At 46.3% G+C, this 25958-nt stretch overlaps 2 protein-coding genes across 5 annotated transcripts in view; both read right to left on the reverse strand.

The window, feature by feature from the left end:
• Positions 1 to 349: 349 nt before the first annotated feature.
• Positions 350 to 25526, reverse strand: LOC310752222 (zona pellucida sperm-binding protein 2-like). 4 transcript variants are annotated; one of them, XM_083592115.1, is made up of 21 exons: positions 25165 to 25522; positions 23578 to 23636; positions 20354 to 20446; positions 19771 to 19895; positions 18310 to 18456; positions 17495 to 17590; positions 17214 to 17381; positions 16235 to 16331; positions 14802 to 15025; positions 11474 to 11627; positions 10110 to 10321; positions 9319 to 9436; positions 7651 to 7856; positions 6306 to 6420; positions 5327 to 5496; positions 4748 to 4821; positions 4347 to 4474; positions 2767 to 2956; positions 2108 to 2246; positions 1648 to 1744; positions 350 to 550 (listed from the first exon to the last, which is right to left on the reverse strand). In XM_083592115.1, the coding sequence occupies exons 1-21, from the start codon at positions 25188 to 25190 to the stop codon at positions 471 to 473; spliced, it is 2718 nt and encodes a 905-aa protein (XP_083448241.1). In that variant the 5' UTR covers positions 25191 to 25522; the 3' UTR covers positions 350 to 470. The 4 variants fall into 4 exon arrangements, with proteins under 4 accessions (XP_083448241.1, XP_083448242.1, XP_083448243.1 ...); XM_083592116.1 differs by lacking the exon at positions 1648 to 1744 and having other exon boundaries at positions 25165 to 25524; XM_083592117.1 differs by lacking the exons at positions 19771 to 19895; positions 23578 to 23636; positions 25165 to 25522 and having other exon boundaries at positions 20354 to 20449.
• LOC310752274 (uncharacterized protein) overlaps positions 22134 to 25958 on the reverse strand; it is a 311176-nt gene continuing 307351 nt past the window's right edge. Inside the window, exon 6 of the transcript XR_014542883.1 lies at positions 22134 to 22399. The gene's annotated coding sequence lies outside the window, so the exon portion shown is untranslated. The remainder of the gene's footprint in view (positions 22400 to 25958) is intronic.

Here is a 25958-nt window from a genome sequence, read left to right on the forward strand (position 1 = left end):
GCCTCAGGGAGGCCTGCTGCCCCTTTGGATTCCTGAAGCTCTAGAAAGTGCAGGGTGCTCTATGGAGAAAATGTATTGTAAAGAACACTTTCCAAACAGTTCTGTTAGAAACCACTTTGCAAAACTACTGGAGACATTCTCATAGTTGATTATTTGCTGATTTGTACACACAATAGCAACACGGGCCTTCTCACTTTCAGCCTTTCTCAACCTGTGGATCCCCAGATATTGTTGAACTACAACTTCCATTATCCCTAGCTAGGAAGGCCAGAGTTTAGATAAGGTGCTTACTAATCAAATATTTGGGCTTTTAGTTTTTCCCACCCCCAAAAAGCAAAAGTTCTGAAAATCTCTATTGTATACCTTTATTGCACAAGATGTACACCGCTGAAACAGCCAGCAACACAACATTTGCCATTTCAGTTGCTAAATGATGATCCTAGTCCAGTCTCTTCCTATTCCTAGGATGGTCACGTATGGTCCCTCCTTATCACAACTGGTCCAGATGAGACATGCACTTGCCGACTGCGGGTAGAATCAATGCTTCGGCCTGGAAAGGGAGGGTGGAAAAGGCAGCATTACCACATTCATTTACATCCTCCTAAAGCAGAATGACTCTGCAACCAGTATAATGTAGCTAATAAGCTATGCAGACTTGAAATCCACTTTCCATCAAAATGCATCACCTCACACTTTCAATGTCTTTTTACCATCTCAGTTGAACATGCTGACAAGCATTTTTTTGCACTGGCTAAGGATCAACTGCACGTGTTCTACTCCATTTGTTCTTTACTATTGCATATGTCCCAAAATGCCATTAGTTTATAGAAACCCAATGAACAAAAGCCATTTCCTGAAATGCTACAGAAAGTTGTAATAGTCCAGCCTCCACTGTAGTTCTCCTGGAGAACTGCGTGGTCCGCAGCATAGCCTCAGCCAGGCTGCTCTCCTAAGATAGATTTCCAGAGTCATAAACAGATGCTTTCATAAGTAGTGCCATTACGTCTTCATGAGTTTTAGGGTTAATATCACAATTCCTCATTATAAAGCAATTTCTATTATAGTTGTGTTTTAAGGAGCAGTCTAAATGATGTGTTTAGCTTGCATGAACCTGTAGCCTTAAAAAGGCCTTTGAGGTATGGCAACAATAGACATCTCAGTACTGAGACTATCTGCTCATCAGTTTAAAACAAAAAACTCTGCCTGTGCATTATACCCACGTGCGCAAGACAAGACATCAATTGCTGAGTGCATTTCTTTTTGAGCTGACCTAAAACCCATCTGTTTCCCCAGAAAACCACACCCACCTTTCAAGATAACAGTGATGTCTGCTGATGGGGGTGGGGTTCAATTTTGCATTGGCTGTGCAGGCTAGTCCTCCTTTCAGGTGACTGACAGATGGGTTGGCCTGCAAAGCAGATCCTGCCAAGGACATGGCGTGCAGAGTGAGAAAGGTTTCCCACCTGTGTTCTAGGGAAAGCCATGCTGGCCTTTGGCAGGGGATTAGAAGAGAGGTGAGGAATTTGCGATCCACTGTTAAGAATACAGTTCCCATTGGCCATGTTGCTTTGAGAGCCACAGATCTCCTGCTGCTGCATTTGAAGGTAGAGAGCTCTACAGAAGCCATTTACCTCACAAGACACCTACCAACTCTCTGCCTTCTGGGAATGCAGCGCCGGGCACAGAAGGTGTCCATGGCCAGCCAGCTGGAATCACAGATGACTGCACTGCAGTGGAAGTACATCTGAGGACAGTAAAAGCAACATAACATAGCAGGAGAACCAGGAAGCAAAACTCCCAACAGTCGGGATACCAACAACTACGTCCTCCCCTCCCTGCCCCCAGCACATGTCTCCTGGTGCCAAAATACATACCAGCTCAGCTTTAATTTTATTGTTTTAAATCAATATGGTGCCCTTAACTTTAATTCCTATGGCAGCTTACAATAATAAAAAGTAATAGTTAAGACTGTTTGCATCCACAGAAACTATCAGAGCACAGAAGCTGAGGCAGGCAAGTCTGTACTCTTATGAGACCACGTTGGGTGTGGGGGGGGGGGGAAGAGTTCAATAGCAAGCATTATCCCATGGTCAAGAGCTTCCCTTACCTGCCCCTGAAGTGCCTGGTTGTCCACCATAAATGTAAACATTTTCACTTCAAACCGCTTCAGGTGTGTAGGGAACGGGACAGAGTCCTCAGTCACTCCATGGAATGTGGTTTGATGAGAGTCCTCTGTGTTCTCACAACTTGGGGTGGGGGAAACATGACAGAGAAGCTAAGAGATACAAGCCTTGCTGCCACATCATTGTGGGCTAGCAGCCCCATGGCAATGAAGACACACCGGGGCAGCCTGAATGCCACAAGAAAAGCTGGAGCCTGTGACCTGCTATTATGCACACTTGTAATGCTCAGCACAAGCCTAGTACCCCTGTTTCTGGCTTCTGAAATTTACTAAAACTCCCTTCCCCCTTTAAGAAATGTTTGTTTCAATATGGTCAGGTACTTAAGAGAATACAGCAGCAGGTAGTACTGATTCTCATGCTCCATTCTGCCTTGTGTTGTGTGCTTTTTCCGTATCATTTCATTCAGTTCTTGGCATCACTCCTCCACCCAGAAGTGCTTTTCTATTTTTGCCCCAGATACCTAAGGGAACGATATAATTTTAAAATGCAGCCAAACCAGCCAACCACCTCACCCCTCAATTAACAGGCTGTGAAAACATCATCCTTGCTCTTAGAACTAGTAATGTATTATTCAGACTCTTACCTGTCCATCACTATGTTCCACTGCGGAAGACTCTTCCTGTCAGAAGATGCTGTAGCCCAGCAGTCCTCCAGAAAAAGTTCTAGCTGTGGGTCCTCGCTGTGGAGAAGCTCAACCTGGAAGTGAAGCGGTTCTCTAAGGTAGCGAGTTACCGGGTGCTCCATGTCTTGGTAGAAGCTGCTGTAGGACTTATCTTGCCAGGGTGCCACAGGGGGGAAGAAAAGCACATATCAGGACCTTAACAAACCCAGAGGAATTAGTTGCTTTTAACAAGCCAAGGCTGGCACTGAGCAGTCCAGGTCAGCCTTTGTCTCTCTCTTTTTTAAAAAATATTTTTTATTAAATTTTCCATTTTAACAATCCAATCAAATCACATTAAGTATTCCAAATTATACAAATACATATCATATAGTCCAAATATTCTGCCAAATTATAAATTTTTGTTGGGGCTTCCCATGCTTCAAGTTCAGTGGGGTTCCAATCATCTTACGTTTCTACTGCCTTGAGTTTCCAACCAGGTCAGCCTTTCTCAACCTTAAGCCCCCATATATTGTTGGGCTACAACTCCCATCATTCCTAGGCAGCATGGCCAGCAGTCAGGGGTGATGGAGTTGGGTCTCAAGGTTGAGAGCAGCTGGCCCAGGCTATTTCTCCCTAATAGGTTCTGTTCTCCAGCACGAGAGCCAGGCTGGTGCAATGCAAGTGACACCTCTGCTTTCAGCTCTGGTACCAGGGCTGAGAGATCACAGAGAACTATGGCAAGACCTCATACCAGTGACAGAGAACAAGCTTTTTAATTGCCTGAATCTAGAGCAAATCAAATGGAAATCTGCCCACAGATCCTCCACCATCACACAAAAAGCTGCTCCCAAGGATCAAGGTGGGAGAACTCCTGAGGAGCTTGGAAAAGGGACTTTGAGCAAAAAGAATCCGTTTCTGCAATACATCTGTGTATTGCATCTCTGCTAGGTGGTCTGGGAAAGAAACCACTTGCTGTGAGGAATCCCAACTAGGCCACTGATAACCCCGCCCCCCCCCCCACCCAAAACAGCCAAGAGATGTTCCTGGCTGCTCCTAAAACGCCCCTCCACATGCTTTTGGGGTGATGGAAGAAAAGGCAACAGAACTCTTCAGCCCACAATGCATAAACTAGGTATCCAACACTCAAAGACTGTAGGCTGGATTAAATCTCCCTACCTTGTGGGGGGGGGGGAGACTTAATGTGAATACTTACTGCAGTTGCATTTGACTAGCAACATCTTAAGAAGTATTCTCCCTCAACACACAGGAGTACCATCAAGACAATATTTGTATTATCATGTAGATCTGTCCCTACAAATCTTTGACTGCTATCACCCACAGCCACTGGCCATAACGCCTGAGGCTGATGGGAGCTGCAGTCCAACAATGTCTAAAAGGGCCACAGGTTCCCCATCCCTGATGTCAGATGAAAAAATGTTCCTCATAGATGTTTTATCTATTCCTGTCTGCTGTTTTGAGATAAAATTCACAAATTTTGAGATAAAGTTCGGTTGCAGCCTTAACCTGCAAGGCTCCCACAGAAGGCTGTGCTGTGACATTACCTCTGGCCAGCTTAAGGGCAAGCACCAGCACCCCCAGCCCAGGCAGGATGCTTGGCGATGGGGCTTCTATTGGGCTGTACTGGAGCAACAGGGTGTCACCAATAAAGTACCGGCAAGCACATTTCAACCTTGAAAAATACAAGTGAGAGAATAGTCCATTCGTTACCCTTCCAGTCCAGAACAGTTCTGAGGGCATAGCCCTGCTTTGAGGGGTGGAGGGGGAGAAAGGAAGCTGCAGCAGAAAGTGGCACAAGTGTTCTAGCTGGTTATGTTTAAAGGCAGGATGCATCTCCTTCTAGGACAAGCTTGCACATGGGGGCCATGTCAGCAAGTGACCCTTGTATTACAATGCGGTAAACAGCTTCCTTCCCCAGGCCTTCGCCCAAGCCACGAGTACTCACTGATAGATAGGTGCTGCTTGGCCTGTGAGAAAATAGAGGACTTCGTTTTCATAGGACATGGTGGCATCTTCAAACTGCAGATGAGATTAGACGATAAAACAGGAGGCGGTTTGAACCATCTTCTAGAGCAGAGGCTGGGCAACCTGGGGTCCTCTAGATGCGGTTGGGCTACAACTCCCAATATCCCCTTCCCACCATGGGCCATGCTGGCTCCTGGGTATTTGGAATCTGGCAACATCCGGAGAACCACAGGTTACCCCCACCCCAGTCTTAATGTTCCTTCCCCAAGGAGCTCAGCGTAGCACTTGTTGTGCATCTACATTGCCCCTCCATCTTCCCAACAACCCTGAGAGGCAGGGAGCCTCAAGTACCAGACTAGAAGACTTCGTGCCAAGCTTCACAGGCATCTCCAGTAGCTAAGGAAGAGGCAGGCTGCTTCAACCCAAGACAATCCAAATCAAGAGCGAGCATGGTTTTTTGAGCTTGACATGAACTGATGGAGCAAACATTCAGGAACCATCTTCTTCTAACATGAGTGGCCTCATGGACTCTGCCCCTGACAAAGCAGCCATTTCTTACCTTGCGAGTTGTCCCACAAGAGGTCACATTGAAGATGAACGTTGCTCCTTCCTCTGTCACCGAAAGTGGCCTGCAGCGTCTGTCTCTCAGCACTAGGCCAGAAGGCACCAGATCTGGGGTGCCAACTAGCTTCAAGGCAGAGATCCTCACTGTGCCATTAGCCAGGCAATCTGCAAGGGAAATATATATGCCAGAGCATAACAGACAAGCAGTGGCAGACCTTGGGGTCTCAAATTTCAACAGCACCCTGAGAGACACCCAAATTCCACACACCGTGCCTCTCACCTTCCATTCTACATCATAGTTGTGGCACCCCCAAGGCTCCACATGCAGTGCAACCCAACTGGTTGTGCTCCCTTAAATCTGCCTCCGCAGACTAGTCAAGAAGCGGAAGCGACAAGAAGATGAGAGAAGGTGGCTTGCTGAATATAAGCAGAGTAGCAAGCAGGAGACTTCAATACAGTGGTACCGCGTGTTACGTCCCGTCCCCCTTATGAATGCTGCGGGTTACGCGCTCCGCTAACCCGGAAGCAGATGCCCCTTGTTGCGACCTTTGCCCTGGGATGCAAGTGGAAATCGCACTCTGGCGGCACAGCAGCAGCGGAAGGCACCATTAGGGAAAGCATGCTTCATGGTACGAGCGGTTTCCTGTTACAAACGGACCTCCGGAACGGATTAAGTACGTAACACAAGGTACCACTGTACCATCAAATGAAACCATTTTCTCTGCTAATGAAAATGAAGAACAAATAGCTGGTTCCCAAGATGGACATGATAGAAATTATGAACTGACATTAGGAAAAGCAAATAAAAATACAGAGTACAACACAACAGAAATGCACATTGCTATGCAGAGCATCAGATGCTCTATCCTCTTTTGTTTCTTGCTCCACCCACCCCTGGCATGTGGTTCCCAGAAGGGAAGGTGGCCCCCATATGGGAAAGGGTCCCCTGCCCCTGGGCTCGAGAGAGAGATTACCAATGAGGTCTTTTGGAGAGAAGCTGCAGGAAACGGCAAAGTCTATCATTTCAGTGAGACGATAGTCCTTCAGCTGCAACCGGAAGGTGACCAAAATCCCAAAAGAATCTATTTCCTACAAAGCAAAGGGGACCAGACTAGTTGCACAAGTTAAGAGCCGGCTGCATTAGGAGGCTTAGACAACCTCACCGCCACCACTTCCAACCCAAGGTGGATATTCTGCAGTCCTCAATTACCTGCTTGCACCCTTGGTTTCAGTCATCCTCCCTCTGGACAAAGCGGGAGGTAGCAGCATGAACGGCCCTTTTAGACCCATATCTTGGATTAATGGAAGAGGATATCCAGCAGCCAATGGACGAGGTGGGCACCTGCCAAGGCCCAGGCCAGACTGTGGACATCTTTCACTGCCAAGGATGCTCCCCACAACACACAAATCCCATTTCAGACAAAGCACCAACAAAGATTCAAACTATCTCCTACACAGTTTCTAGTCATCAGCACTCACACATTAGTGTGCAGAAGACTGGAACACCAGCCAGTCTTCTGCCCCAGATTCTCAAGGTCACCTTAAGCCTTAGATGGATCTGTAGCAGAGGCAAAGAGGTTCCTCCTACAAAGCTCAAGGGCCTGGGTTCAGGGCTACTGAAAGCAAAGCAGGGCCCTTAAAAGGATTTTTTGTTGGAGGTGGAGAATAGGAGGTAAGTAATTCCTTTTGCTGAAGCAAAGAGATTTGCCATTCTGGTCATGGTACCCAGTGCCAAACATGCTCAAGAGTAGAGAAGGGAAGAAGGCCTCTTGTGGTGCCGCTGCCGCCAAGGCCAGCTGCCTGTGGTCCTCTCTCATCATACCACTAGAATCATTTACACGCCAGCTGTTCATTCATGTACCAGGACTAAGAACTGGCACCTGAGGTTCCTCTAGCTCCATTCTTTCTTCCATGTACATCATGTCTTTTTAACAATAACCTGGAAAGAACCGTCTTACTACTGACTTTTGTAAGCTGCTCTGGGAGCATTTTCAGCTAGGGAGCAGGGTGGAAATGTGTTACATCTAAAAGTACTTGTACAGTACAAGTGAGCTTGCCAGAGAACCATATTATTGGCAGGAGTGCCAGCTTGGCCCCATGACTGTGGGTGCCCAGGGCCTGGCACCAAAATTTGTGGGTGCCCGGGCACCCAGGACGTTGCCACCTATGACTCTTGGGAAACAATTACCCCAAGGAAACCAATCACTGTACCCCTCACAGCTGCTTCTTGTTTCCCCGCTTCATGGCTGTGCAACCCAAGCTTCTACACCCACACACCCACCCACACACACACACACACACACACCGTGTTCCCCTTACCTCATAGCGCACGTGGGCTGCCTGCCTGGGCACCCTTAAGGCCAAGTGGGTCCCATTGTCCAGCAAAGTATAGCCGAGTGCCTGCGCCTTCTCCCGAGTCAAAAGATCGTCCCCCGCAAAGGGAAGCCAGTCCTGGTCCACGTTGCCTCGTTTCACCACTAGGTAGAGGGCTTCGTCATCACAGAATCCCTCAGCCTGGGGCAGCACTGGGAGGGAGGCAGTAGGAAGAAGCAAGGCTTTCAGGAGCAGGAACCCTAGTCCATTCACATTCTACCTGCCCTTCCGATGCCACCGGCATGATTTAACAGTAGTACAACTTTCTAGGCAGCCAAGCAGCAGACAATGACAATTCCTCCAAAAGGAATATTTGCATGAGGCTGGAAGCAAATGCTCTTCAGGGTAAGCCACCTGCCAAGGCTCAGGTATTGCACAGGTGCACGGAGGCACACCACTTCAGGTCGCATTGGGTCTAGGTAGGTGGGACACAGTGCCTGGCCACTCACCTGGAAAGGCCCTGCGCATGTTTGTTAACCCTTCACTGGCCACACCTCCACCCCATTCACACAGTTAAGGCTCTTTGTTGTGGAGCACCTACAAAGACAAGGTGCTCCCTGTGGATTCTCAAACAGAATGTGATCCACACACAATGACAAATCATATCTGTGTTCATTTAACATGCTTTTACCACCTAGCCCACTGAAGAGTACTTGAAGTAGAGCTACTGATTATGAAGCGAAAAGGGCCATCAATTCTCACCTTACCTAGAGCAAAAGAATCCCACAACCATTTGTCCCGCCCAATCTTCTCCTGGAAGTCCTCTCTAAGAGGCTATTTGTTTTATGCTTCTAGGCACAATTTCTAGAATAATTATTGCAGGCTAGAAACTAATCTCTATTTACTGAAAATTGCCACTCTAGTACTTAGCTATATTTCCAGGAGTCAACAGAATAGTGGCTGGCACCCATTGGGACTGGTAAGGCAGAAGACACCAGAGCCAATGACCAGCAGAGCCAACTGATTCCAGCTTTACCCCCATCCTATTCCCTGCTGAGACTAAGGAGGACAGGCAGGCAGGCAGGCAGGCAGGCAGGCAGGGCCTTCCCCTGCACCAATTGTAGGCAGGTGAGGGCTGGCTGAGGGAAGACTTAAGGTGAGTGGGACAGTGTCCCCTCTGCCCTAGTGGACCAGCATCCCCTGCAACAGGAGGATGCCTCTTACGTTCAGCAGCTCACAGAATTCTGTAACATTGCAACTTTCTTCCAGGAGCTGCCCAGGATGGAGAACTGGAGTGCCCCACTTTCGTTTTTTCCTCCCCATAACACTTCAAGGTAGGCTAAATCACCCTCTACACCAAGCATCAACATTACAAAATAATACAAATAGTTATCTAAACCTTGGCATAACTTCTCCATTTAGTCACCACTGTTTTAATGATGCCAAGCTATTCAATATTCATAGTTAAATATTGGTGTTCTTTACAGGCAAACCAGAAGTACCCTCCCTGACCCTGGTGAAATCCTAGATGCCACTTCAAATTGAACAATAGGTAATAGGTACATCTCCCCAATATTTAACCTTCAGCAACTAAAGTTAAGCTCACCATTTCCACTAACCGATTCTTGAATCCAAAATGGAAAGTGATAAGAATGTTGGTTCCAACCGACTCACCTGCATCCTGGACCAGGGCTGTCAGAGGAACAGGGACATCAAAGGTGTCTCCCTGAGGAATCACACTGAATCCCAATATGGGGTTTGTAGTGTAGCTTCTGATGTTATCTGGTACATACTGGGAAGATAATTTGAGCGGAGGTGAGCTCTGGTTATTCAGCATCATGACAAACCTTTGTTATTATATCACCATCATTTAGAGTGTAACAGCTCTCAAGGGAAGGAGGCTCTGTTGTGCTCATGAAAGCTAGGCATGATAGGCACCTACACTTTAACCTACAAACCATGCATTGTGGCCTACTAGATTTCATACCCTTGCAGTGTTTTTAGTTTTAATATGCTCCAGAGAGAAGGTATCCATATATTCCATCCCATCAGCTATTGACTGCAGGGACAATACACATTTGGAGTGAGAGGCAACTTTGCAGTTCCAGAGGCATAAACAAGCACCATCCCTTTCCAAGTCTCAATTCAGTTATAGGATACAGGGGGGAAGAGATGCAACCTCCTGGAAATAATTAGATGAAAGAAGCTCCATGTTCCAAGTATATTCTTTTGAGTTAGACCTTTCCAAGGATGTCATGCCAAAATTTGTTTTCCTAGCTCAGATGATTTAAAGATGGATAGTTGATGTATCTACAAGTGCTTAAGTCTTATTTAAATGTCAACTCTGAAGTTCCCCAGTCAACAGGACTACCAGCACTTCCACTCTCTATGCTTTGCCCCTTACAACTGCAATACACTCCCCTCCAAGAGCCCACAGACTAGGCTTGGTTGGTGGCAGCACTCACCTCCCTTCCAACTCCAGGGGCATCAAAGGGGACTTGTACCACATAGCCCCGACTTCCATTGGAATACTTAGCTTCATAGATCTTATAGCCCTTCTTCTCAGCCTCAGGTAGTGGCAAGGGCCCTGAAGCATCCACAGTAATACTGACCAGCACTACATCTGGCAGGAAGGTGCCAACTGTTGCATTGAAGAGCTGGAGACTGGCATTAGTATCTGTACGGAGAAGAGAAATAGTTTTTGTAAAACAAAACCTTTTTCTAGGCCAGTTCCCCATATCAATTTTGCTCATCAGGCTTACGAGTTAAATTTGCTCTCTAATGGATTTCCTCAGTTGTTCTGTCAACAAGCCCCCACAAGTATATGATGCTTCTCCTTTCTATAAATCCTTCAAGGTTGTCATTTTGCAGACATTTTCAGGACGTTAGTAAGCTAGACAATTTTCCTATTTAACAAAGCTCATCCTTCCCACAGAACATGTTTGCTTATTTGTTTATTCCTTCACCAATCCAATGTTCTTCCTTCAAAGACAAAGACCAAGGGTGGTCAACCTGTGGCTGTCCAGATGTGGTGGGTTGGCAACTCCTGGCATCCCTGACCACTGGCGGGCTGAGGGGAGTCCAGCAGCATCTGAAGGCACCAAATCAGCTAGCCTCCAACAAAGAGAATGGAATCCAATAATTGGACCATATAGCCCTGTACTGACTGGCAGAGGCTCTCCAGGGTTTCATATACAAGTCATGTCCAGTCCTACCTGGAGATGCTAACATTTCAACCTGGGACCTTTGGCAATGTATGTGCTCTGCCCCTGAGCTACAGCTCTTCAGTGCAGGTGGGCAGGACCCATTTAGAAGGGGGGACTGAGGAAGCTGTCTTATACCAAGTTAAGATCATCGGTCCATCAAGCTTAGTAATGTGTACACTGACTGGCATCAGCTCCTCAGGTTTTTAGACAGGATTCTCGTCCAGCCCTACCCAGAAGTGCCAGGGATTGAACCTGGAAACATCTGCATTCAATGTAAAGGCTCTACCATGGAGCGACAAGCTCTTCCCTGAATTCAAGGATCAAGAATAGACATATAGACACACAGACACACACACACACACACACACACACACACACACACACAGCAATAGTGAAGTGGTTCCTGTGCTCAAGACGAACATTGTAAGCCAGTGTACTCTTTGACCAAGAGTATGATGCCATCTCTAACTCTCCCACTGAAGAGTTAAGAACATCTAGGGGAATTCTGCAATTTGATCTTGCTAGAATAGAAGGCACCTACTAGCACACACAGTTGTCTGTGAAGCAGCCATCACCAATGTTTCAACAACTTTATAGAACTATTATTTACAATGAACACTCACAATCTGTAACTATGACTGGCACAAGTTGCAGAGGGGTGCTAATATCCTTCAGGATGGTATGTTTCGTAATACCCCTCTTGTCATCTTCCCACAGATGCTCTACATAAGGGGCGATTTTATAGGTAATCATTGGTTTCCCATCAATCACATAGGTCTGGAGCAAGAGATAAACAAGTAGACATCGTTAAAGGGACCCAATGTTAATACAAGCCATGTTGTGACAGGATGTGTGACAGAACCTTGTCTCCCAGGTTCCCACCTTGTTGCTATTTCAATCCCAAAACATGGGCTCTGGAATTTGTTAAGGATTTCTAATACAGGTGTACACTTGACACATTTCATCTCCCTCATTTTGTAAGAAAGTGCCATTAAGACCATTTTGTATAGCAGGAGTGAGCATATCTACATTGTTTTTTTTCCTATAACTCTTTTCTAGAGCTCTGCCAACCAAAGCCAAGTGCGAAACAGTGGGCTTGTCCACATGGCTGCTTATCCCATGCCAAGAAATCACAGCTCCAAGCAGTCCTCAGTTTGTGCCGCTGCTTTCCTGGGGGAAACCCGCTCTCTAGTGCTGAATTGGAGTAAACATCAATCTGTAGAAAACCTAACTGATATTTGCTCCGGCGGGTTTTACTGGGTGAAAGCAGCGGAACAAGTGGAAGTGTAGATGAGCTCAGTGTCTGAGGATAGAGAAGGGCAACATTCTCTTTCTAGAATTCAGGAGTGGGGTGGCTCCAAGCACATGCTCCATGCCAAGGAGTAATCTAATTCCAGAACCACACTCAATATTTTCACACACAAAAATCCACTACTGATTTCCCCCCCCTCTCTCTCAGCAGCCTGCTTCATGGAAGAAAGCCTTTTAGTGGCTGCTGTCGTCAGGCAACTGCAGGATCCCCCACACAGGAGTTTAATGTGGATTTGAAGCAGCTGAGTCTCATCCACATGACCGCCTCCTCCTTGAACCTTAGCCTGCATTACATCTGGATTTTTGAATCTGAGGATAATCCAATAAGGACAGTCTCTAGCTAATATAAATGTGCATGTTACCCAGTGGTGGACAAACACATGTGCACTGTTTGGGCATGTTAGGGGTTTTTTTATATGTGTGGTGCCATTTCACTGGGGGTCATCTGTGCACTATACTCCTTACTCCCATTTGGTTTCTGTCCCAAAGGAAAATATGTAGTCTGTGTGGTTATTTTTTTGAAATTTAAAAATCAGCTTCTTTCTTCCTTTTTGCAGAGCTGCTCTAGCACAAACAGATGTATTAAAAATAATATTTTTATGGAAAATTAAGTTAAAATTTAATGATTGTATATTACTAAAAGAATTATATGAAAATGATGTACAGATGGTATATAACACTGGTAAAAATGGCAAAAATATTTAGAACAAGCTCTAACAAGTGCTGAAAATGCAAAGAAAAGGAAGGTACCTTTTTCATATGTGGTGGAATTGTAAAACAATTAAAAATTATTGGGATTTGATTTATAATGAAATGAAAAGAATGTTTGAGATAACATTAGTTAAAAAACCAGAAGCTTTTCTATTAGGTATTTTAGGTCAAGATTTACCAAAAGACAAGAAAAAATTATTAATGTATGTGACTACAGGGGCCAGAATTTTATTAGCTCAAAGATGGAAAAGTGATGAAATACTAACAAAAGAACAATGGCAAGAAAAATTGATGGAATATGCTGAAATGGTAAAGCTGACGGAGAGACTTAAAGATAAGGACAATAATTATTTCAAGAAAGATTAGGAATCTTTTATGATGTATATACAGAAACAATGCACTGAAATGGACTCACTTGCAGGATTTGATTAAGACACTTACAATTAATCAATATAAACAGAAAATATAAATATGAGGGTAAAATGTTAAGAAAATGTTAATAAGTTATACCGGTAATTTCAATTTCAATATATAAGGTATATAAAATTATAGGCAGAAGAAATGAATATGTGATAAACCAGAAAGGGAAGTTGGGGGAAGTTGAGGGGGGGATAATAGAAAATATAAGACGTAATTTGTGTTTGTTTTTAGTATTGATTACTGTATTTTCTGGCGTATAAGACTACTTTTTAACCCAGGAAAATCTTCTCAAAAGTCAGGGGTCGTCTTATACTCTGGCTACAGCAGCAGTTCCTGCAGCAACTCCCCACCAAAGGATAAAACGACAGCAAATTAAATCAGAGGACACCAAGCTCTCTAGATGAAGCAGAAATATGCTTGAAAATTGGCCCCAGAAGCTCCCGGCCACTGGGAAGTGGAGCGGATTTTCAAGCTGGACTGGAGACTGGTTTTTTTAATTTTTATTTGGTGTGCGTTGGAAGAGAGGTAGTCTTATACGGCGAGTATATCCCAAACTCTATATTTTAACTGGAAAAGTTGGGGGGGCCATCTTATACACCCAGTCGTCTTATACGCCGGAAAATACGGTATGTGAAAATTTTGTTGGAAAATCTTAATAATAACAATAACAATATTTGCCCTTGCATGTACAGAAAAAAAGAAAGGAAGATCTTTCCCAACAAGACAAAGTAGGACCTTCTCTCTCTCAGAAATGAGAGCAACATCCTTTTATTCAAGCACAGCGCTTGCATGGCCCCATTGATTCCACCCCAAAACGTTTAAGTCAATGATCAGAGGCACCCATGCTCCTCCCTGCCTGGTCATTCTTTGCCCTTGTGTGGCACAACACACACATCTCTCTTTTGACTTGCTCTTTTGTGCAAATCTGATAGACCGAAAAACTTGTATTTCAATTTTTTAAAATAAAAAAGTCATGCTTCAAATTTGTCTTTGATGGAAAATTGTTGCACAATTCCACTACGAAGGTGCATGCATACTGGTAAACAAATACCTGCTGTCATGGCCACAATGGACCCCAGGTTTCCTGATCTGCAGGGAGAGGGGTTGGAAGAACTAATTGTGGGAAAGGGGCAGCACAGAGTGTGAACTGAGCCCATCTAGGCATGAACAAGAAATATTGAGATTTTGGAGGCATAAAATGGAAAGCACTCATATGTTGACAATGGCACACACACACACAAAAATGGCCCATATAGGCATCGACACCTTGTATGAATATGCCTTGTGAGACAACCCCCTGCTGAGCCATTACAAACAATCCAGAAACTACCAGTAGATCCCAATCCACCTTCTGCCCACCCCTCTTGTAGAGTACATAGTTTAGGAGTGAAGCAACGCATGGCCACCCATTTGCCTCCCTGCCACTTAACAAATTACTCCCCATTCAAAAACACTTTGTGCTAGACCATTGAATTATCTAAAGCATCCAGGAACAACATCCGTACCCACCTTGTAGTTACCACCTGGTGCACCAATGGGCATCCTTAGTACAATAGCATCCTTGTCACTAGCCAGTGAGTATCCCCAACTTCTGATGTCTTGTGTAGACAGTTTGTCCAGGTTGACCCCCATGTCCACTTGCAGCTCCTTGACAATGCCAGCTCCAACCAGGAGAGGAGGGATGCTCTTGGGAATAGTCCAGGTAATTGTTTCCTTCGAGTAGTACACACCATCTGGCAAAGGGGAGTGAGGAGGGAGAGAGGGAAGCTTAGGGAGTCTCCAGACAGTCACTCTTTTGTGGGAGAGACTGAAGCCCATTCCAGAAGTTTAGACTTCCCAGTTGGTGGCTTAAAGGGTTCTGTTGCCCCAGCACAACAAAACAACTTTGAAAAAGAAACAGGCTCTTTGAGGGTCGGAAAGTGACAGAGAAAGGCACTGAAGTGTGGGATGAATGAATGAGCAACAGGAAGACATACTGCAAGCAAATTAGAATGAATGCAGGTTGGATGCTCATTGGCAAATAACTACCCAGCAAACAAATCAGAATGACAGAGACGGCATGTAATCTAACCTCCACATAAGCTTTTTGTGCAAGCAAACCAGGATGAATGTTAAGCAAACAGCTTGTCTATGGATGGAGGAACATGTCAGTTTTGGCTCCTCTTGGGGCTGAATCCACTTACTTGCCTTTTGCCCTTTTGCTCTTTCTAAAGTCTGGCAGAGGTCCTTGCTTCAATGCTCCATGTCCAAGAGCTCTCTCTCCCCCCCACAAAAACCCACTATTTAAAGCTGAATTCAAGCAAATGTCAGTTCTGATTTTCTGCAGATTGACCATTTGCTCTGACTGAGCTTTATGATTGGGTTTTCACAGGGAAAGCTCCAGAACAAAAAAAGAAAGGGGGGCACTCAGACACAGAGCTTTAAATTACAGACTGTGCCTGGAAAGAGTGGAGGGAAGGTGTGAATAAGTCCTTTGTTTCTCATTTTTCTAACCTCAAATTTAGTTCTCAACATTAGTTTGCAAAAGATAAAAAAGGGAAAGGCTAAGTCCACATGAAAATCGTTTAGCATTCACCTTGTTCTTGTACAATTGCAATGGCACCAACCTGAGTAGAGCTTCAACTGAGTTCCAGTGAGTTCTGGCAGTGAGTCCCCCCCCCCCCAATTTTCACTAATATGAATGTTTATACACACTTTATCCCCAGTATAAGCAATGCTGTACACCTTACTTGTCTGAAGAACTGTACTGCAAAATTCAGAGAAGCAATTTTTTTAGTATAGCTGTGTTTGTTTTCATATTGTTTCAGAAGATGTGAAGAAGGTAGGTTCACCTTTCAATGCAACTGTTTTGAATTCCCATCAAGGAGGGAATCCAAAGCATGGAAACTCTTGTGGGCTTAAGGGGTCTACAGCTCAAAAGACAGACCCCCTTGTTTACATACCTATAGGGCAGGTCACTGCTGTGTCCACCATTAGGAGCATCCAGCGCTGCTTGTAGTAGGTGCTGGACCTCACAGAGGAGAAGGGAATCCCATTGACCTGAAAACAGAAGCAGCAGCTCCTGTCTCTGTCATTTGCTATGTTTCAGTGCCTCACAGCTCAGTCCCTTTTCCCATGAACTAGCAAGAGCAGAGTTATTTTCAATGGCATTGCAGAATTAGGCACATGCCATTCAAATTGCGCTTAGTTTGCATCATTTATGTTGGCCAAATAGTTCAGCACGTCTTGTTGCTCAGTTCAAATCCATTCATGCCAAATTAGTACAGATAATGAGTCTACATAAAGCCCTGGTCAAGGGTCTAGCTTCCATCACCATCATTAGTACTACTCCCACTTTTCTACTTCAGTTGCAGAAATATATCATCTAACACTCAGAGAGACTTCCTAGCCAAGGCATTCTGCTGACTACATGCTACCCACCCACTACATTTCTCATTACTAAAGTGCACATTTTCCAAGCTCAAAAAGACACAGGTGTCCCTGGCCATGCCAGGGATGCTCCATGCTAGAATCATAGAATCATAGAGTTGGAAGAGACCACAAGGGCCATCGAGTCCAACCCCCTGCCAAGCAGGAAACACCATCAGAGCACTCCTGACATATGGTTGTCAAGCCTCTGCTTAAAGACCTCCAAAGAAGGAGACTCCACCACACTCCTTGGCAGCAAATTCCACTGTCGAACAGCTCTTACTGTCAGGGATACTGCTGAAGGGATCAAGGTAAATATATGTGCAAAATTTATCTTACGCAAGTTTTGTTTTTACTTTACAATTTTATAAGTTGCTTTACAGCTTGAGGCCATCAAAGCAGTGTAAAGACACACACACAAAAATACAACTCCTAATTCTACAAACCATTCAAGCTCTTGCTGTTTCCTTCTGACATGCACCTCCTTATTTGGGGGGGGGGGTATGCACTTACCTCCACCTTCTGAGCCTCAGTGGCATTGTAGGGAGCCCTGAGCACGACCCTCGTGTCTGTGGTGTTGACTCCATAGCCAGCAGCACGAGCTTCTTCCACCCGCATAGCCTTCCTCCTGGCATCCATGTGAAAGACGATTTGCCAGATGGAGGAGGCCCCTGCGACAGCCTATGGGGGAGGGAGGAGAGGGAAGAAATAATTTCAGAGTTTTAAAATAACCTCCCATAGGGAAGTCTGCTGCCCCCCAGTTCTTTCTCAGTTGTGGCAAAGGAGAGAGATACCTCCGGAAAGGCAGCAGCCCAGTCCTCAGGGGGACCTGCAGGTTGATCTTGAAGAAAGCCATCTGGGATTGGTGGTATGTTCCTTCTTACAGAGACCTTGAGTGGGGAAAGGGGACATTGTAATTGGGAGAGACTTCACAGCTACTCTCTGTACAGGATCTCCCACGTGCTTTATCCGTCTCTCTCTCTCTCTCTCTCTCTCTCTCTCTCTCTCTCTCTCTCTCTCTCACACACACACACACACACACACACACTTTGCAATTAGGATTTGCCAACTAAACATTTTTGCTTCTTCTGGCAACCGACATGAAATCAAGGAGCAAGGCTCCTGGCCTTTGAAGTGTATACCTCAAATTATTTTTGGCATCTCATATTTGTTTCTAACCTTTAAGCCTGCCACCCACCTCTCCCCATGTGCATCTGGAACACACAATTTTTCCTCCACATTCTACCCCCAGATCAACTTTCACACATGACATAAGCAGAGTCAGAGAGGTTCAAGAGCATTTTAGTGTACACCTGTAAATACAGGCTGTGTACACCCCATACATTCAAAGCACATGGTTTCCCCCAAAGAATCCTGGGAACTGTAGTTAACCCCTCACATAGCTACAATTCCCATCACCTTAAAAAAAAAGAACTACAGTGCCAAGGTTCATTGGGGGAATCTGTACACTGTGTCTGCAACCTCCTGCTCTAGGAAGTGAAAGTCTTCACGCTCAGAGCCTTGGCTTCTTGAAAGGCGGCAGCAGATCTCAAGGTACGCCTCTCATGCATTTCAAAATGCTGCTTGGCTCCCTAATATAAAAATTTACCTCCATATAGTTTGCCTCACAGACTATTTCTCGAGGCTGCCACGGGCCATATGAGCAGCTCACTGGAACATTAAGCACCACCGTATGCTGCATCCCAGGGTCTGTCGCTGCCGTTATCTGGATGTTCAAAGTGAAGTGCTGGTCATCCTGAATGTGGGAAGAAGAGGACCAACAGTTATGCTTGCGGTGGTGGAAGTGTTCTTCCCGCAGTATAGGATGAGCTGGATTAAATATGTAAGAAACATACCAGCTGCTCAGAGAACAAAGCTGCTAGAATGTCTGCAATCCAGCAATTATGCAAGAGGGAAAGTTGTCAGTTTGGCTGGAGAGAGAGGCCCTAGCCACAAGACAGTGTTTGGGGCAGGTTGAGGACTGGCATATGTTTCCAAGGGTGTTTAAAAGGAAAGCGGCTGAAGGAATTTATAGACACTGCATTAAGAAATGCCTACCAAAATGAACTTGACACAACATTTATTTGTGGATATTTTCAAATTTTAAGAGATTAAAAAGCACCTGCTTTCAGTTAGCTGTGCTTAGCTTCGTACACCTAGTGGAATAACTAGATGTCGAGGTGTTCCTGAGGACTAACCACAGGTGGTCTGAAACATAATACAATGACCCCCCTCCCTAGATGGCACCCTTGTTTGTATTCTTTGTGTTCTCCTGGTTGTTTTAAATTGCTAGTCCTCATGGAAGCTACAGGGCGTTGCATGTAGATCCAACTTTAAGATGCTCCCAAGACCAGGAACAGTGACTGCCTTATGTCCCAACTCCGTCACCTTCTTCTAGCAGTCTCCATGCTTAAGCACATACTTCTGCCCATAACTTTCACTCCCATCAGGAAGACCTATGGGTTCCAGGCACTGCACAGACTCAGATGCAGAATTCAAAGGCCATCACACAGGTTCAGCCGCTTTGGTCAGAGCAAGCAGATAGCACAGCTCTGGCGGGAGGTAGTCCTGCATGCTCTGGGCCATCTGAATGGTAAATTAAGGCCTCAGTGCTTCATAGTGCCTTGCCCTTTTGATCTGAAATATCCCCAAGTCTCTCACAGACTGTCAGCATTGCCTAGGCTTCAATCCACTCTGCCTCAAGAGCCAATGGAGAATGCCCTAGTGCGGCCCATCCCAGTGGGCCTTCCTGTCAGCATCAGTCAGCAGTATCAAGGAACTCCATTTGCAAAGGAACAATGGGGGAAATGGCTTTAAGGACCCAGCTGTTCCTTTTGGACTATGTCCACACATGATGTCATAGATGACATCAGGCATGGGGGCAAGTGGGTGTGTTTTGTGGTGGAATCACCTCACAGGCCAAACTGGGACCCACGCCAGGCCTCATTATGTTGGCGGTTCCTCAACGCTGTGCAAAACAGTTTGTTTTGAGCATTAAGACAGCTTCCCACAAACAGTCCAGAAGCCTCTTCACAATCCCTGCAGCATACAGCTTAGCCCTATATCCCACCATTAGAGTATAACAGCCAAGCAGCGAGGCACGGAGCTCTATATTCCCCCAAACGTCTTGGGAAATGGTGTATCCACATTTTGCTGACTGGACCTCGTCTATAGGCCATGGCCTGCCAAACTGGTCTGGAAGGACAAGAATGTAGATCATTAGATAAGGTAAAGGGAAATCACTTCAGAATAGTTACCCACAACAGCATTGTGTGCATTAATATTTCATTCTTTAACATACCTCATTGAGACCCTGCTGCAAACATCTGACTGTGGGACAAGAGGCACCTACAGCCTGTGGCACCAGATACTCAATAGTTGGCCAGATGGGCTTTGCATGCTAACAAGAGTCATCATGCACCAGGAAACATAGTCTTGCAACCCTCAGTGATGATATCAGCCAATGCATCTCTGGAGAGGTTGTCTCAAGCCAGTGAAGCAAAGCAAACATCTGGCCACTGGCCAGAACCTGGTTAAGGCGCACATGCAGGACACATGCACCCCTCTCTCCAAAGGTGAAAGAAAGAATGTTACATGTAGAACAACGCCCAAGTCTTCTCTTCATCAAAAGCAGGAAAAGAAACTGAACTCACCAATGGCAGCAAAGCTGATGTACTTGTTTTGGAAATAGGCTGAACTCAATCGGAGTCGGGCAAGGCTGCCTAGACACTGCACGTTAACCTGATCTGAAAGGCAAGGAGATAACAAAAAATCAAAGTTGTTAGCAAACTGGGCACCGACCTTCTATCAGGCTCAAGTCAACATGGGAGCAAAACTCCTAAATGGTTCACAAGCCATGGTCCCAGTATCAGGTTGAGCCTCTTGGGGATGCTCAACACATCTATACGGGCTTGCTCCTCATTTCCCTTCCCTTGCCCTCCATCCTACAACTGCACCCTCTAAACAAGAACGAAGAGGAACAGCCAGAGGGGAGTTCAAAAGGTGGCAGCCCTAATTCCCTCCAGCGGCATCTAACAGTAGCCCACTTAATGACAGCCAAAGCTTGTTTTCATGTTGCTGTTCTTCAATAAGTCTTTCTTTACCTCCATCTGTTCACAGCTGTGTTTTATGCCCCAGGTTGACAATGACATTCCAAAGGGTTTCCAGAATGTCTACTCCAGAAGGACCAGCACGGACTCTTTCTCCAAGACAAAGAGCCAAGATAGGAAACTGATTTGCTCCTAGGGTTGACTTCTGTGTTGCCCGCCCTGTGAACTTCAGTTCTCCTTCTCCCTGGCCACATGAACTGGGTGGAAGATTGCCTAGTCTTTTTACACAGCAGCGCCAGGGCTCTCCCACCATATATAATGCACCCACTGAGTTTCCTCCTCTTGTGGGAAGACAGAAAGCAGGATCAGCACTAGATCCATTTTTGTGAAGTACAGTAATCCCTGACTACTGGTCTTGCTAGCTAGGGAAGATGGGAGCTGTAGTCTATTCTGTTTTTTGACAGAATTACAACCCTGGTAGATGAAGGGAACGCAGTGGATGTAGCCTACCTTGATTTCAGCAAGGCATTTGACAAGGTGCCCCATGATATTCTTGTAAAGAAGCTGGTAAAATGCGGTCTTGACTATGCTACCACTCAGTGGATTTGTAACTGGCTGACTGACTGAACCCAAAGGGTGCTCATCAATGGTTCCTCTTCATCCTGGAGAAGAGTGACTAGTGGGGTGCCACAGGGTTCTGTCTTGGGCCCGGTCTTATTCAACATCTTTATCAACGACTTGGATGATGGACTCAAGGGCATCCTGATCAAATTTGCAGATGACACCAAACTGGGAGCGGTGGCTAACACCCCAGAGGACAGGATTACACTTCAAAACGACCTTGACAGATTAGAGAACTGGGCCAAAACAAACAAGATGAATTTTAACAGGGAGAAATGTAAAGTATTGCACTTGCGCAAAAAAAAATGAGAGGCACAAATACAAGATGGGTGACACTTGGCTTGAGAGCAGTACATGTGAAAAGGATCTAGGAGTCTTGGTTGACCACAAACTTGACATGAGCCAACAGTGTGACGCGGCAGCTAAAAAAGCCAATGCAATTCTGGGCTGCATCAATAGGAGTATAGCATCTAGATCAAGGGAAGTAATAGCGCCACTGTATTCTGCTCTGGTCAGACCTCACCTGGAGTACTGTGTCCAGTTCTGGGCACCACAGTTCAAGAAGGACACTGACAAACTGGAACGTGTCCAGAGGAGGGCAACCAAAATGGTCAAAGGCCTGGAAACGATGCCTTATGAGGAACGGCTAACGGAGCTGGGCATGTTTAGCCTGGAGAAGAGGAGGTTAAGGGGTGATATGATAGCCATGTTCAAATATATAAAAGGATGTCACATAGAGGAGGGAGTAAGGTTGTTTTCTGCTGCTCCAGAGAAGCGGACACGGAGCAATGGAGCCAAACTACAAGAAAGAAGATTCCACCTAAACATTAGGAAGAACTTCCTGACAGTAAGAGCTGTTCGACAGTGGAATTTGCTGCCAAGGAGTGTGGTGGAGTCTCCTTCTTTGGAGGTCTTTAAGCAGAGGCTTGACAACCATATGTCAGGAGTGCTCTGATGGTGTTTCCTGCTTGGCAGGGGGTTGGACTCGATGGCCCTTGTGGTCTCTTCCAACTCTATGATTCTATGATTCTATGAACAGCTGGAGACCCAAGTTTGAGAAATGCTGGTCTCGCTATTTGAGGAGGGGGGCAAAAGGAGCCAGGCTGCAGGGGCTATTTAGCGAATGGGCAGGGGAAGAAAGAGAAATGCAGCCAGTTAAGTAGGATGGGGGGGGGGAGTGGAAACATTGTGGAAGTTCAGTTAAGAGTACCACATAAAGAGGGAACAGATCAATTCTTAAGGACTTGCATCCTTTGCTTCTACAGCAATCGGTAGACTTATCTTCAACGCAAGTCTTCAAGACTAAAAATATGCCCTGAGCCAGCAGTGGAGAACCTGCCACCCTCTGGAAGTTGGATTCCACCCACTAACAAGGTGCAGCCAGCATGGCCAGTGTGAGGCATGATGGGGGTTGTGGTCAAGCAACATGCAGAGAGCCACAGGTTCTCATTGTAAATTTTGGTGGGCAAAAACTCACTGAATTAAATGTACTCAGGTCCCTTGTGGCAGCAAATGGTGTATTTATTCATGATGTACTCTTTTCTGCATTGCTCTCAGGGCCTCAGTAAGTCAGATGTTAGCAAGCAGTACAGTGGTACCTCGGGTTAAGTACTTAATTCGTTCTGGAGGTCCGTTCTTAACCTGAAACTGTTCTTAACCTGAAGCACCACTTTAGCTAATGGGGCCTCCTGCTGCCACTGCGCCGCCTCACGATTTCTGTTCTCATCCTGAAGCAAAGTTCTTAATCCGAGGTACTATTTCTGGGTTTGCGGAGTCTGTAACCTGAAGCGTATGTAACCTGAAGCGTATGTAACCCGAGGTACCACTGTATATGCTAACACTAGATATGCTAGTGTCCCAAGTGCAAAGAGTAGCATTGCCTCCAGCTGGGTGGCTCTCAATGGGTCTGGGCTCACCCAGCAACTGCCAAATCTTGGCCAACCCATGACAGGAGCTGCAGGTATTATGATCATCCACTCCATGGCAGACAGACGCCTGGAAAAGGACCGAGCCGCCAACTCCTGTCCTGTTTACTTTGCATGAATAAGCAGTTCAAGAGTGGGACACACCTTCTTTAAAGAGGAAAATGATGTACCCTTCTTCCATCCCTATTAACAGACTGTTCGCAACAAGAAGGAAATCAAGAGCATGCAAAAGCTTTGAAAAACACATTAGGCATTATATTCACCTAGCCAAGTGGTTTTTACCTGTTACAGGAACAAACTGAAAGCACACTCCAGGAGCCAGAAAGCCAAGAAGCAGCAACCTGAAAAGAGAATCACGGAATGGTTGACGCTGCATGCAAACAGTGGGAGGCAGAGGGAGGCAAGCCTTTCCTAGGTTGCTCCCAGACTGTCACTATTTTCTTTTCTTTTCTTTTAATCTTAAACTGCCTCAGCTATTAGAAACCTGGCAAAACACGGAACAAGAGTGGGGGAGCCAAAGGGAGATAACACCAAATATGGTTCTGCATCTTTACTGTTGCTCCAGAAGGGTAGAAGCAAAACTATAGGCACAGAAGTAGCAAGGGAACAGATTTCAGCTACATGTTTGGAGATGTTGCTTAACAGCAAGAGCCATTCAACAGTCTTTCATAAGATGGCAACATCTCCTTCACTGGAAGTACTTAAGCACAGCAGGGGCAGACTTTGGTAATATGGCACCCTGAGGGAGGGCAAATCTGGCACCCCCCTAAATATTATTTTCATGCCATCCTTGCTCTCACATGCTCTGTGCATGCTCTCAAGTGCACTACATCATAATTGTGGCAACTCAATTGCCTGTCTGGCTGGGGCCTAATTTTGAGTTGGTTCCCATATAAACAAAGGTTTTTTTGGTTGTTTTTGTTGTTGTTGTGTGTCTCCTTGGCTTGGTGTCCTGTGCAAAGGAACCACCCACATTGCCCTAAATCTGGCACTGAGTAGAGGCTTGGCAACCACCTGCCAGGGATACTAGCTGCAAGTTTCCTGAACTGAGCAGAGGGCATTGACTAGATGAATCCCAAGATGGCTTCCAAATCTGGAAGAGTTTTGCTCGGGCATCTTTGCTAACAAAGTTTTCTATTAATCTGGAGCATGCCCAATGGGCTGTCTCCTCTTTCTCTCGGGGTTGGGGAGTCTGGGGTGGGAGGGTGTGAAAAGAGCAGCCGGCTGGGAGGAAAATAGTCTGTGGAGTAGAGAAGCCTAAGGTGTTCCAGGCTAGGACACTCTCCACACCCCAGTTGCTACACATACGCAAGAGAAGACTGAGCCCTAGCCAGTGGCCCCGCCATTAGGGAAGGTGAGGCAGCCACCAGAGGCTGCCAATAGTGGAGAGGGAGAGAAGGCAGAGCGCCCTGCGATGGTTGGCGACCACAGGTGTATGGAGGATGTAGCGCCTGACCTGCAAGCGTTATTTGCAGCTTAATCACAAATATATCAGAACAGTTTCCATAAGTGAAAAACCTAGTGAAAACATAGAAATCAAGACGACTTTAAGAAACAGCAGGCTAGAAAACCAGTGAAGTCAGATGTACATAATAGCATCGCATGCCTGGCCAGGGAGTCTCGCTTTAACAAAAACGCTTCTGTCTGTCTGAACCGACTAGCCGTGGCTTCCCCGAGCAGAAGCAGCGGGGGTGCGGAAGGCAACGGGACTCCTGGGGCAGCCCTACAGCCAGTAGGTTCAACATGAAACCTCCTTTATCCGGGGAGGGGAGTTTGCACCGGGCGGCCCCCGCGCAGGAAACCTTGCTGGCCGCTCATTCCAGTAAAAGAAGCGCCCCTCTCTCTCACCTGCCCCCCCCACCGACTCACCTGGCCGCGGGGCTCCAGCTCCCCATCTTGCCGGACTAGCACCGCGTCCCCGACCCTCCTCCTCCGCCGCCGCGCCCCGCGCGCCTTTCAAGGGCTCCGCGCCCGCCCAGCTGCGCCCAATTAGCAGCTGCCCCGCCCGCGCAGGAGGCTTCCCCCGCGGAGAGGCGCTGGCCGGACAGGAGGGGGCGGGCAGCTGCCTTTTTCCTGGGGGGGGGTGACCCTAGCGGGGAGCCCGCGGGCAGCATCTCCGTCCCACATGGTCTGGTTTTCACCCAGGCAGCCCCGCATGGGAAAGAGTGGCTCCCCTGTCCTCCTTCTGCCCCAGTGGAATCACGAGCAACGGGGCGCCGCAGCTTCGCCTCCATGTGTCCCAGGGGGGAGGCGGGGGGGGGGGCTTATTTCAAAACACAAGCTTCCTCCAGCAGCTGCCTGTTGTCTTTCCTGTCCTGTCCATATTCACCCTCAGCTAACAAATCAGAAAAGAATTCCAAGCGTTTCACCAACCAGTCCTTCAACTGCATTCGAACCATACATCTTCTTCATTTGGCCACCCTTCACTGAAATCATTTCTGGGGCTGTACACATCATTTAAAAACTGCAGCACCTAAGAACAATCTCTGAGTATCTCACAGTCTTCACTTAATGCAACTGTTGAAGAGCAGAACCCTATTAATCCGTTACTGCTAAAGGATTCCTCAGGATTCCCATGTCACCCTGAAGACTTTATTTCTTATTGCAGCCAAAATTTAAGGGACGTTTGCTGTTAAAATGTCTACCAATCAAATCCCATACAT

This window comes from Podarcis filfolensis (genome assembly GCF_964270895.1).
Source record: "Podarcis filfolensis genome assembly, chromosome: 17".
NCBI classification, from domain to species: Eukaryota; Metazoa; Chordata; class Lepidosauria; order Squamata; family Lacertidae; genus Podarcis; species Podarcis filfolensis.